General features: G+C 33.6%; 1 protein-coding gene across 2 annotated transcripts in view; it reads right to left on the bottom strand.

Annotated features, from left to right (window-relative positions):
* The window catches only part of LOC145260616 (dipeptidyl peptidase 3-like), a 116,499-nt gene that overhangs the window by 51,177 nt on the left and 51,411 nt on the right, over positions 1–13,911 (bottom strand). For both annotated transcript variants that reach the window (XM_080118924.1, XM_080118925.1), the window contains exons 7-9: positions 12,884–12,980; positions 9,736–9,881; positions 3,008–3,138 (exon numbers count right to left, since the gene is read on the bottom strand). In XM_080118924.1, coding sequence (XP_079975050.1) covers positions 3,008–3,138; positions 9,736–9,881; positions 12,884–12,980 — 374 coding nt within the window. The remainder of the gene's footprint in view (positions 1–3,007; positions 3,139–9,735; positions 9,882–12,883; positions 12,981–13,911) is intronic.

The following is a 13,911-nucleotide window of genomic DNA, read 5'->3' as shown; positions in this document are numbered from 1 at the left end:
ATTTTTAACTGAAATTCTGTACAGTTCAAAGATTAATAGAGCCAATTTTTGCTTGGGAAAATTACATTTCATATTCGCAACTGAATAAATTTTTTTTTCTACGATATTTGTTTTGCCATCCATTATTGGATTGCATTTCTGAATTTTGGAAATGAGAAATGGTTCTTTATATTATTTGAATTCTTCAGACTACTTTTCTCATCTCGAGAGTTATTGAATTCTCCAGAACAGAACAGTTTTACACAACTTTTAGGACAAAGATTTAAATCAAGATATGATGATACTAATCTATATGCGTAGAATCCCATTTCAAATTTTAATCTAAATCTATTACACCGTTTTAATCTTTAAAAAAAAATATCTTAAATCTAAGGCTTAAGCTTATGGAGTCTTTAGAAATTGAAATTCAGAGAATCAGTTGATGCTTAATAACTATGGAGCAAATTCAATGCAAATCTGAAATATTTGAATTTTCAAATGGGAGGTTGGATTCATAAAATACCTCCTAAATACCATTTCCAAAGAAACTAAAATTTGGGAAATATTAATGGATGTCTAATACCTATTTCACAATAATAATAAAAGGGACGAGTTGTCTCCCTTACACCGAGAAATAAATTTAAAACACTAAAGTTTTTTTGGTTGCAGTGAAGACGAGCTTTTTTTCATGGTTGATTGTAGGCTTCAGCTATTGTCACCGATTATCGATTTCAGATACTCAGTTCGTGTTGATCTGTTTTTTTGTGCTTTTGGGTTTTAGATTTGTGTGTGTATTTGCTTTTGTCCGCAGCAAAGCCAAAGGTATAGATTCAACTTAGATTTATAAAGCTAGAAAATAATTTTTGGCACTTCTATATTATACAAACGAAAAAAATATTGAATTTTAAGTGAAACAAATGGTACCTACCTAATTGTCAGGTCTCAAATAGTAACCTATACAAAAATTATGAAAAACGGTATGATAGAAAAATAATTATTCATGAAAAACAGTTCCAATAAGGTTAGAAAGAGTTCCGCTAAGGTTACATGCTGAGTCAGACATACTGGGTATTTATTTGCTCCCCCACCGAGCAAATTAGGCACAAGACCGATTTTTAATGTGAGGAGTCAAGGGGAAATGGGGACCAACTCCCCGGGGAGCAGGGGAGCTAGATAGTGACAATTGGTATGAAGGGTTGCCCTTACATTGACCAAGGTCTTATATGTGGGGTTGCCCCCACATATGGTCTTTGCTTGCAGTATCTGCCAGAAAAGATACTACACTTTGATCTTGGCCTGAAGGCCAACCGGCGATTGCCGGGAAGTAACTCATTTGAAACAATTTGTAACAGACAGGATTTATTCAGAAAACAAAAATGTTACCATTTATGACGTGATAATTATGTAGTTACCATTTGTTTTACTGGAAATTCAATATTTTTTCATTATTATAATGTAGAAGCGCCAAAAAATTACAATTTAGCCAATTTTTTTTTTCCTTTTTTTCAATTTATAATTTAACTATATAACTAATTTATATATATATATATATATATATATATATATATATATATATATATAGAGAGAGAGAGAGAGAGAGAGAGATGAATTTTGCAGCGCTTTTTTTAAACTATGTATATATGTTTATTTTCTGAATAAATTGTCTGCTATACATGGTGTTTCAACTGAGTTACTTCCCCTTTTTGCTTAACCACGTGACCCAATATGTCCGACCCAGTAACATTATTCCACCGTTTTTTAACCTTATAGGAACTGTTTTTCACGAATAATACATTTCCACCTCATACATTTTTGATAATTTTTGAATATGTTACTATTTTAGACCTGATGATTACGTAGGTAGCAGATTTGTTTTACTTGAAACTCAATATTTTTTCTGTTTGTCTAATATAGAAGCACCTTATTTATATTTATTTAATTTTTTTTTTTAAACTTGCACAAATATCCGGACAATTTATATTATCACATATGTGACTGCATTACTCTGAATATTGTAAACATTATTTACCTCTTTGCTAGGAGGTTAGATACAAAGCCAGCTGTAACTTTTAGAAGTCAAGGTGCAATAATAAGCACACTTTCGCCTACAAAAAACAACGATCAGCCTTAACCTCAAATGACAAGAAGTTTTGATCCCATCTGGCATCTCTCATCTTGCGGAGGCCTTAAGTTTTGACAACCTTCTGGGCTTTACCTTTACTCCGGATCTTAAATGGAACACGTACATCAAATCTGTTGCCAAGACCGCTGGAAAAATGGTTGGATCTTTCTATCGATCAAGTAGATATCTCACTGCTGATGCAATTCTCTATCTATATAAGAGCCAGGTATGTCCAAGGATGGAGTAGTTGCCTAGAAAGGACTTGTCCTGCCTTGATAGAGTTCAAAATAGACTTTGTAGCCTCGTAGATGTCCTCTTCTCTTCCGTGCAACCTCTATCTCACAGAAGAGATGTTGCGAGTTTGTCTCTGCTTTATCGTTATTTTCATGGAAAGTGTTCAACTGAGCTTCAATCTATAGTCCCTCCTCACCAAACTTTCACAAGCTGAAAACACTATCAATAATTCCCCCACTCTTTATCTGTGCCTAAACCTAAATGTAGATTCCATGAATAAAGCTTCTTTCTTAGAACTGCACGCCTGTGGAATTGTCTTCTGTTTTCCTGCTTTCCAACTGACTACAATATGGTTGTCTTTAAGTGCAACGTAAACAAGTTCTTGATGAGCCGTTGCACTTATGTTAACAAATTTACCGAATTTCCATTACTAACGATTCGTATATTGTCCAATTGACTACTGTACACTCTTAACCTTTACCCTAGAGTGGTCTCTGGGCCTTGATAAATGCAACTCCAGCTGTAACTGTTCATTTGAAATCATAAAAATCATCTCACAAGATGTATAGTAATAGCATACTGGGTTCAAGAGTCGACAACAATTTAAATTGCACGTATAAAAAAAGAGTTTGAAAACTTAACGACGGTACTTTGTATAGTCATGACACTTACATTTCAACCACTGGTGAGAGGTTTCGAATCCAATGTTCTGAGCCTCTTTTGTGAGAGAAGATAGAGCCCGTCTTGAAGCTGGTGATGTATTCATCCAACATGTTGGTCTCATTTTCATTGGCAACAAATTCCTGGAATGAGAAGAAATTTTTCTTTCTTTCAAATATGAACAGAAACAAAAAATCAATTTTAAAACTAAAAGAAAAATGAGACAAAGAAATATTAAAAAATTAGCGGGGGTGCCCAGCGTTGCCTGGGTGTTTGGAGGGTGGGGCGTGGGGGGGATAATGAAAACATCGAAAAAAACAAAAAAAAACTAACGTAAGGCAAACAAACGATGTTAAATGTAAAAATCGAAAAAACAAAAACAAAAAAGAAAACAGAAAAACAAATGTTAAAAATAAAAAAAAAACACGTGAAAAATGGCTTAAATAAGCCGGTTTCGATATTAAAATTTAAAACCCGGGTGTTTTTGGGTGTGTTAATGTGTTAATGAAAACCTAAGAATAAGCGAAGTAAAAAAAAAAAAAAAAAAAAGAAAAACAAACGTTACGTGAAAAATGGCTTAAATAACACTGGTTCAACATTTAAATTTAAAATCCGAAAAAAAAAAAAAAAAAGACATCTCACACCACGATTCGAACCCAAAACGTTTAGATAATGAACCAACGCCCTAACCAACTGAGCTAACACGACGTACATGAAATTTAGTGAGTTCTTCAACTATTTAAACTAAATCAGGTCATGACGTCATCTGACGCATGCGTAGAACCGGTCGTTGTCACGACAGGACAGTTTTTGGAGGTGTGTGTAAGTCGGGGGGGGGGGGTTGATCAAAACAAAATGGAAACTAAATAAGTAAGTGACATCATGAAAGACTTGCTAAAAATGTCAGAAAAAAAAAAAAAAAAAAAAACGCCCCCTCCCACCCTGTACAAAAGTGCCCAGTTGAGGGTGAAAGAATTAATGTTTTTTACCCATTTGTCGATATTTGTCGTCTGAAGGGTCGAACTTCAAAACGATACCGATCTCATGAAAATCCGTTGCCTTTGTCAAAAGTTTTAAGCAGGTATACAAACATACGTACATTCATACTTTTAAACAGATAGGTGAGATTTATATTGTAGACTAGCCTGGGTGCCCGGCATTGCCCGGGTGTTTGGAGGTGTGTGTCGAGCAAAAAAAATAAATAAACTGGTAGTAGGCAGGCAGGCTCGCACCCGTAACGCAAAGAAGGAAAAGAATGTGAAAAAAAAAAAAAAGTTACGTCTTTGCCGTTGTATCCATTGCCAAACCGGAAGTGACAAAGGTTTAAATTAAGGCTAGTCAATTGAAAAGAGGGGGATGATTTTCGAAACTATCGTCAAAAAAAGCAACCCCTCCCTGTAGAAAAGTGAAAGAATTAATGTTTTTAGCCAATCTTTCGATATTTGTCGTCCAAAGGCTCGTGTTTCAAAATGATACCGATCATCAAAATCCACCGCCTCTGTCGAAAATTTTAGGCAGACATACATACATACATACATTTAAACAGGCAGGTGAGATTTATATTATAAATGGTACACATCTCATTTTTATAATATGCGCTTGATATAAAGAGAGACGTGGACAGTGGTGAACTATAGATTTTAGTTTGATTGGTAATTTAAAATCAATATTTTTTTATTATTACGACCAGCTGTAAAAGATTTTGTTTCAAACAAAATGAAATATAAAAAAGAGATAATTAAAAGAATCGTTTTTGGCATCGGAAAATAAATATAAATTTTTCCAATACCAATTCCGATAACCCAAAAAGTTAAGATTTTTCAGATTCCTGATTGTGATTAATCGTCCCAACACTACTTGTTACTACCGCTAGTATTTATATATAACAACATTTATTCTCTGGTTCTGGCTGGACATCTTTAGAGATTAAGTTTTATACTTCAAGTTCTTTACACATCTTCAAATGCTTATTCATAGATTTTGCTAGTGCTGATTTGTTTTACATTATATCAACCTTTTCTTGGTTATTTAATATCAACTCCAGTAATTTTGGAAAAAACGTTTTATGCTTCAAGTTTCTCTTCGTGCATAGTCTGCAATAAATAAATTAATAAATAATACTCATCTCAATAATGAATTCCAATTAAATAATATATTCTTTTTTTGTTTACAGTTTTCAGAAAACAGCCGTCACAGGTGTGTGCTGCTTAAGTAATTTAATGATTTTTATTTCCTTTCCAATTTTTGTTTCGAAAAGTTTGCCTGCTACTTTGCAGTGCATTGATTGGCTGATCGATGTCTTACGTCACATTACAATCAAACCCGAGCACCGATCGGACGCTGAGTTACGTCTGGTTCAAATTATGCACAAGTAACAAATTCACAATGATTGAAATTTAAACTGTTGTATGATTATTTCTAAAAGAACGCTCCAAAATAAAACATATATTATCGTTTTCCTAACACCTAAGTTACATTTATCATTGGCTTAATTGTGAATCAATTAACAAGTTTTCAAGCATGGTTACGACCGAGAGAGAGATAAAGAGACATCTGTTTTTGTTTTTATTCGAACACACTTTTTATTTACTTTAGACACACCTAAAACTTGAATACTATTTTAAAAATAGTACGGTAACATAAGTGCATAAGCACCACTTTATTTTACCTATTTACTTTCCTTAAGACCTTTTGAATAAATTCACAATGATTGAAATTCAAAGTGTTGTGTAATTATTTTATTTTTTTCTTGAAATAAATACATGTTACCATGACTAAAAGTTCATTATTTTTTAGAAATCATTACACAACACTTTAAATAATTGTTAATTTATTCAAACGGTCCTTTGGACATGAAATATGTAAAATAAAGTGGTGCTTATGCACTTATGTTACCATGTTATTTTTTTGAAAATAGTATTTAAGTTAAATTCAAGTTTGGTATTTTTTTTATTAAATTGTTAGGTGAAAGTACAGATTAGTTACAATACATCCGTCAGTTCGGTAACATAAGTGCACACACGCTAAGTCACCCCCCCCTCAAAAAATATATATAATAAAATGATTATATAAATTCAAGTTTTACAAAATCTTTTTTTGTTCATTAAACTGTACTGTTCGATGAAAGTACAGAATAGTTACATAACACCCGCCAGTCCGGTAACATAAGTGCATAAGTACCAAAAAAGTGATTTTTAATATCGTATTCAGCTAAATCCATAACAAGTGGCACTTGATTAAAGAGTTTCTTTTATTGTCGCTACACCGTAATCACGTGATTAAAATTTTACCAGACAAAAAATTGGGAGGCAAAAGAGTCACGAGAACCAAGATCACATTTACATTGTCCGCAAATAAGTAGTTTTATATAAAAAAAAAAAAAAAAAAAAAAAAAAATTATCGATTACCTACGTTATTTGTGAACTATTTATGCTTACATAAAAAATTCACATTATCATTGCATGCGAATAGGTAGTTTTTCGAATATTAATCAATGTTATTTTTTACTATTAGAATAAAAAGTCCGGTTGGGTTAAATTAAGCCCAAAATTATTTTATAGAAACTACAGTTGCGAAATTGTTAAAAAACTAAAACAAAATTTTCGCTCGCATACGTATTTCTTAGCAATTTGTGTTATAAAAAGACTAATATTTAGTAAATGTTTTCAGGCAATGTAGTCACCTACGTTCCCTTTTCTTTCTTTTTCTTGCATTTTTTTTTTTCTTGATCAACGCACACCTTACAACTAAAAGGGGGTCAACAAAGATATCTTACAAACACGGATGACTTACAAAACACTCTCCTCTAACATGTTAAGAATGGCTTTCAAAATAATAACATTTTTTTTCCGCATGGTAACAAAAATACATAAGTACTCAACATTTACATTTTTTCCGACCGACACTGCACACCTAAAATTTCAAGATTGTTTCAGTGTCTTTGCGCGTGGGGATCATGACAACAATTATCAAGATTAAATTTGGGGCCGATACTTTGACAACTCGTCCCTCACAAAATGGGGTGTCTATTCCAACATCTGTTCTTAACAAGAGTAGGTTGTGGGTGTCCATTCCAAAAGCTATTCTAAGCATGAGGAGCTTGGGGGTTGGGCAATACAGACAACAACCGTACTTGAACTTTTTACGAGGGTGGGACATGCTTCCACTGGACAACGCCGGTTAACGGGTTCTGCTAGTTTATAATAAACATAAATACTGTAGATATTAAACGTAACATTAAATTTCTTTAAAAAAATAAAAATTAAAAAAAGTAAATGAAGTTAAAAAAAAAAAAAAAAAACCTGAGACGTGCATGCGAGTATTGTTTTTTATTATTTTCGAACCTACTTATTAACATAAGTCACGTGAACAAATTCACGCATGCGCATTTGTGAAACGGTTGACAGATAAAAATTCTATGACACCCCCCCCCCACACACACACAACAATTTTTCAATTTTAACCCCCTTAGCAGCTTATTTTTCCGGATGAAAACTGATTAAAATGTTTTTTACATGTCTGAATATCCTATATACCAAATTTCAAGTCTGTAGATCAATAATTTTTGAGTATATAGGTTGAGAAGCATCCTCTCGCACACCCACATACATTCTTACTTTTATAGATATATAGATTTATAACAACTACTCAGTTTTGACATTTTATCGGCAAGGCATGATCCTCTTAATTGGAACATTTGAGGGAAAGAATATTTGTATAACAAAAAAAAAAAAAAAAAAGAAAAATCGCCACTTAAGAGTTTGATTTTCTAGTATCACGATGTAACAAGGAAAAAAAAAAAGCATGCCTAATTCCATGCCTGATAAAGATGTATATCACCAAAACCGGGTTTGTTTTTTTTTTCGTTTTTTTTACTTGGGAGTTACCACTTATCAAGGCCTGAAAGCCACTTGAGGGTAAGGGTTAATCAATGTAAGGTGGTACTGTAGTAATCGTTAATGGTGTAAATTGGGTAGAATTTGATTATTTATCGGGGACGACTCAACAAGAACTTGTTTACATTGGATTTGAAGGCTAATTTGACTAAGAATTGTTTAATTCTTGATAACATTCAATGATACAAATCACTGGTTGACCCCCCAAAAAAAAAGAATATTTTTCTGGGGTTACACCAATTAAAAAAAACATACCAATTTTGTAGAGGTTTGTTGTGTATTTTTCAAGATTTAGCTGGACATACAAACATACAACACAAACAATTGTCCTTTATATATTAGATATTGTTTTATTATAAATTTATTAGATAACATTGAAATTCCCAACAAAAACTGGCCCAGTTAACCTTTACAAAATGAACATTTTCGTCCAATATTTAGATACTATACATTCGGGTCAATGCCCTTTCAGTTGATATCAACTTTATAATGGTCTGTTGTATAGTTTTTACTTTTAACTGGGCACACAAACAAACATATACACACTAACATACAACTGAGAGTTATCTATATATATATATAAAAGCGAAAATGTATGTATGTAGGTATGTATGTTTAGATGTCTGCTAAAAACTTTCGACAGACGCGACGAAAATTCACAAACTCGGCATCATATCGAAGCTCCATCCTTTGCTCGAAAAATATCGAAAAATTGGCTAAAAACATTAACTTTTTCACCCCGAAATCGACAATTTTCGATAGGGGAGGGGGGGGGGGGGGTCAACAAAAACGGTCCTCTCGTGACAATGACTGATTTTAAGCATGCATCAGATGACGTCGTGACCTAATTTACTTTAAATAGTTGAAAAACCGAACAAATTTCATGTACGTCACGTTAGCTCAGTTGGTTAAGGCCTTGGTTCATTATCTAAACGTTTTGGGTTCGAATCGTGGTGTGAGACTTTTTTTTTTTTTTTCGATTTTTTAAATTTAAATATTGAACCAGTGTTATTTAAGCCATTTTTCACGCAACGTTCGTTTTTCTGCTTTTTTTTTTTTTTTTTTTTACTTCGCTTATTCGTAGCGACACCCAAAAACACCCGGGTACCCACCGATTTTTTTTATTTTGATATCGAAACAGGCTTATTTAAGCCATTTTTTACGTGTTCATTTTTCTGTTTTCATCGTTCGTTTGCCTTACGTTAGTTTTTTATGTGTTTTTTTTTATTGTTTGATCGCCGCGTATCGGGTAAACAGAAACTGGCTTCCGCAACTTGACGTTGTCGCACTTGCTAATTTCGGTTTATAAACGTCAACTTAACACACTTATCAATTCATCTGTTCCCGTGGTTGAGATGGTTAGGTCGCAGGGGGTTTTTTTTTCCATTTCCTTTCCACCTCCGCGTCAAACGTTCGGGGTTCAAGCCTACCTTTATACGAAAACTATTTTCTTTTACACATCCAAACAACCGGCCAACGTTTTTTTTTTTTTAACAGGGTTGTTTTAATCTACACCCCCCACCACCACCACCACACCTCCAAACACTCGAGCAACGCCGAGTACCCCCGCTAGTATAATAGATAAGTAAAAAAAGGAATTGTATAAGTTATACACGTGTAGCTGGTTATAAGTAAAAAATTAATCTAAAGTTGTAAGATAAGATGAACAGATGACTGCAAACTATATGGGGCTGCGGTCAACAAATTTTTGACCCCCGCTGATAGAATGAACACTCACAGCACCTTAAATACTAAAACCAGATGATCACGATACACAGCAGAAGCCAGAGTTAGTACAAGAATATATTTTTTTTCAAAAGATCGAGAAAATAATTGTGAACTAACCTTGGCTTTTTCTAAGCTTTCATTCATGAGTCTCATCAATTCAGAGTAATCTCCCCTTGTTATTTGAACCAGCACCTCTGACCGAGAATCTGTCTGGAAGTTCACGGTATCAAACACAGAATTATCAGAACCAGGTAGTGTCCCAGCTAAAAAAAAAAAAAAAAAAAGAAAATACTCTTTTTTTTTTATTTTACACAAAGCTGAAAGTTTGTGGTATGCTAAGCAAAATGAGAAAAGACAAACTAGATTGCTGGCATGTAGCAATATTTAGACAAAGGTGTGTTAGTTATGATGTAAGAATACAGTTTCATTTTATAGATGGATTAAGCAAAGACAAACATCTGGATCCGCCAACAAACAAGAGTTATTGACATCAATACTGCCATTAAAACATCCAAACACAGATAGGCAGGGCGCATAGTCAGACAACACAACAGATGGTCCATCAGGACAATGGAATGGACACCTTCTGAACATAAGAGGCCAAAGGGAAGGCCAAGAACGATACAGAGGGACAACCTGATACAACATGGGTCTCACATGGTAGCGGATAGCTGGAGACAGAGTCAGATAGCGAAAATCCAGGGAGGGGCTTCTTATTGAGTGATAAACCCCTTATCGATTGATTGAAGCAAAGAGAAAATTTTCATTAGATATTAAAGTTAAAAAATTAGGCTAATGTGTTCAGAAAATGATGTCTTGGCAGGAAGTCAATGTGGCAAAAGTGAGATATATTCAACCTTTTAGATGTTCAATGGCATAGGAATGGTTTTACCAATGTCATTGAAATAAGTAATGTGTAACACAGCAGCCTAAAAAAAAAAAAAAAAAAAAAAAAAAAAAAGAAAAAAAAAAAAAATGGCTGCCGAATTTGAGTTTTATGTAAAAACAGAAACAAACTTCTAATATAAATCTCACCTGCCTGATTGTATGTATGTATATGTATGTTTGTCTCGCAAAAACTTTTGACAGAGGCAATGGATCCCGACAAGTTCAGTATCATTTTGAAGTTTGACGTCTCGGACGACAAATATCGAAAAATTAGTCAAAAAATTTCATTAGTTCACCCTAAATTTGGCTGTACAAGGTCGATTTTTTTTTTTTTTACTGACATTTTAGCAAGTCATTGTCACTGTTGGATTGACTTTGGTTAATTTCAACGCTATTTACATCCGATTGCGTCATGGGGACATCTGCTAAGACGTAAGATTTTCTTCCGTTTTCTTTTCTGCCTTCGCATTACGGGTTCGAGCCTGCCTGCCTACTACCAGTTTTTTTTTTTTTTTTTTTATCACCTCTCTTTACCCTGGCTGCCGACTGTTGTTTTGATTCCCTTCCCACGCCACTACCATTTTTTTTTTTTTTTTAACACCTCTCTCCAATTCAATGAATTTACAGGTCCATCCTGCTTTTGTCGGGGACCAATTATTTTCTTTATAAAAATAAAACTACTCATATCGGGGTTTTTTTTGTGTTTTCAGGTGGGTTTTCTACAAGCAGCACAATATTTTCATTTCTTTCCAACTTTATTGTTGTCGATGTTCAATATAAACCATGCTTCAGACTCTTGATTATCAGTAAGAGTTTACGTTAGCTATAAAAAGATTTGCACACAACGAATATACAAAATATAAAAAACGTCAAGTAATGATCAACTGTAAATTTGAGCTGGTGCCAGTCTCTCGCTCTTGGACAGAGTTCGAAAGAGTTGCCAACCTAATAGGTCCAGAACTGGCAGCCAGGCTTCAGCCTCTCTCCTTCCAACGAAATGTTGCATCCCTCTGCCTGTTTTACAAATATTTTAATGGTAGATGCTCTGACGAACTACAAGCCCTTGTACCCCCTCGACGTAAATACTCCAGACAAACCCGACAAGCAGCAAAATCCCACCCCTCCACAGTAGAGATCCACAGATGCCAAAAAACCTTCTACTTTAATAGTTTCTTCCCCAGAACTGCTAGATTCTAGAATTCCCTTTCGGGTTCCCAATTCCCCGACTGTACTGACATCCAGAAGTGCAAGTTTTGTAAACAGACATCTTGCTGCAAAACTCCTTACATGGTATCCCTGCAATTATGTTCCAAATAATAGCTCCCTAAATCAAAGTGGCAATGTGTCTTGTCTAGGGGTGAAAACGCAAAACAATTTTTAAAAATTTTTTTTTTTAATGACAGTCTTTTCGAGGTAAAAAGTTCAATCCCTGGCACAGGCAATATTAAAAACTAAGAATTACTTAAGACATCTACACAATTGGAATGAGAGCAATCTACCCCCATGGATTAAAGTTGGCGTCCAAAATTTTACACTGATTCTAGAGTCTGACAAGAAAGTTAAAATGCTGTAAAAACAAGTCTGAATAACCCAAAGTTACAATCATCAGCTGAAAAGATTCGGAAACAAAGATTATTTGTTTTTTATTTCGATTGAATACATTAATATTGTTACGGAGGTGTTCTGGGAATCGCCAGAACACGAGAGTCAATCCCAGGAATAAGGTGACCTGTAATTCATGGCACCGGGAGTGAACTGGGACCACCGGGGAGAAATGCATCATGATGATGTCAATCCCAGGAATAAAGTAACCTATATTCATGGTGCTTGGAACCTGGGATCACCGAAAAAGAAATGCATCACAATGATGTCAATCGGCCAGGAAAGCTAACTGATATTAAAATGGGTTAGACCAAAACTAGCCAAAGAACAATAAACAAAGCTGGCAAAAATAAGGTTATCAGGTCAATCGATACAGGAACTCTGACCCAAAGAAGTTTGGGAAACAATAAACAAAGCTGGCGAGAAAAAGGTTATCAGGTAAATGGTTAGAAATAGAAAGAAGAGAGGAAAGACAGGCAGGAGAGACACAGAGCGACAAATACAGGTCGACAAACAGTTCTGAAAACCTATCCTACTCCACTAACCTCCACCATGCTCTGATGTTGTCACTTTTATTTTGATGTGTAAATAAACAAATCTATATTGAAATCATAAAAAGTGTCTCGTATTCATTTTAACATGAAAATAACTTTTCGTTTATACGGCCGAGAGAAACTTGATGATCACAGCACAATTCATATATGTAACAATAGAAAAGGAACAAAAAAAGATTGCAGATTTGTTTTAAACAAAAAGGGAATACATCCCTTATTACCTTCTGAATCTGAAGAAGCAAGACGGACTTCATATTTTAACGTTCCAGACTCTTGATCTTTGTATTTTAACACTCTGGTATTATAAGCCAGCAAACCCTGAAAAATATATAAAATAATTAGAAACATTATGTACATAAAATAAATACATAAAATTTTATGTATTTATTTTTAATATTTTCTTCAAAAGTGTTCAATAGGTAAGTAGAGCCAGTTAGTAAGTTTTGAAAATATATATGGTAATTAAGCTACATAGAATTTTCCATGTTTCATCCTTATGAGGATTCGTCATGCTATTGCAAAAGTTGATAATACAGAAATGTACAGGTTTAACCTATACATTTCTACATTATTAACTTATATAAATATGACTTGTTTCATAATTTGTAGTTTTCAATTTATGTGCTAACCAGCAACATTATAACTTGCCTATGAATATTATTTTGCTAGCTACTTTTCTTTTGAGGATAAGAGCTATTCTTTGAAATGCCATGGAATAAGGAAAATTTTAACTTTTGACCTTGTATTCCTTGTTGAATAATAAATTGTAAATTTTTATTTACAGTTTTAATTGAATTTCATATATATATATATATATATATATATATATATATATATACATACACACACACACACATATATATAACACAATCAAGGCAAGAATGAAATGTTTACAATCAAGTGTAAACTTCAACCTAATATAAATAATATTTATATATTAATATATTACCTTGATTTACTAGCCTCAAAGATAAACAGTCTAAGGGTTTCATTACATTTGACATAAACAATTACTACCAATCTATTTTCACTATACTTATAAATAAATAAAGCACTTATTTTTATAAAAAAATATATTCAGATTTAAAGGACTTAGAAATTAAACTGATTCTTTTGGCCAGACATTCTCCATTTATTTTGACAATAAACATTGGACTAGGAAGGATACCCCCAATAATTTTGATATCCTTATGGGTCCTTCATACTCTGCACAGGTGACAGATTTAGTATGGATTTTCCTTTTAAACAA

This window comes from Euprymna scolopes, chromosome 36, assembly GCF_053919585.1.
Source record: "Euprymna scolopes isolate OS-2025 chromosome 36, ASM5391958v1, whole genome shotgun sequence".
NCBI classification, from domain to species: Eukaryota; Metazoa; Mollusca; class Cephalopoda; order Sepiida; family Sepiolidae; genus Euprymna; species Euprymna scolopes.
This window is presented reverse-complemented; position numbering and strand designations above follow the sequence as displayed.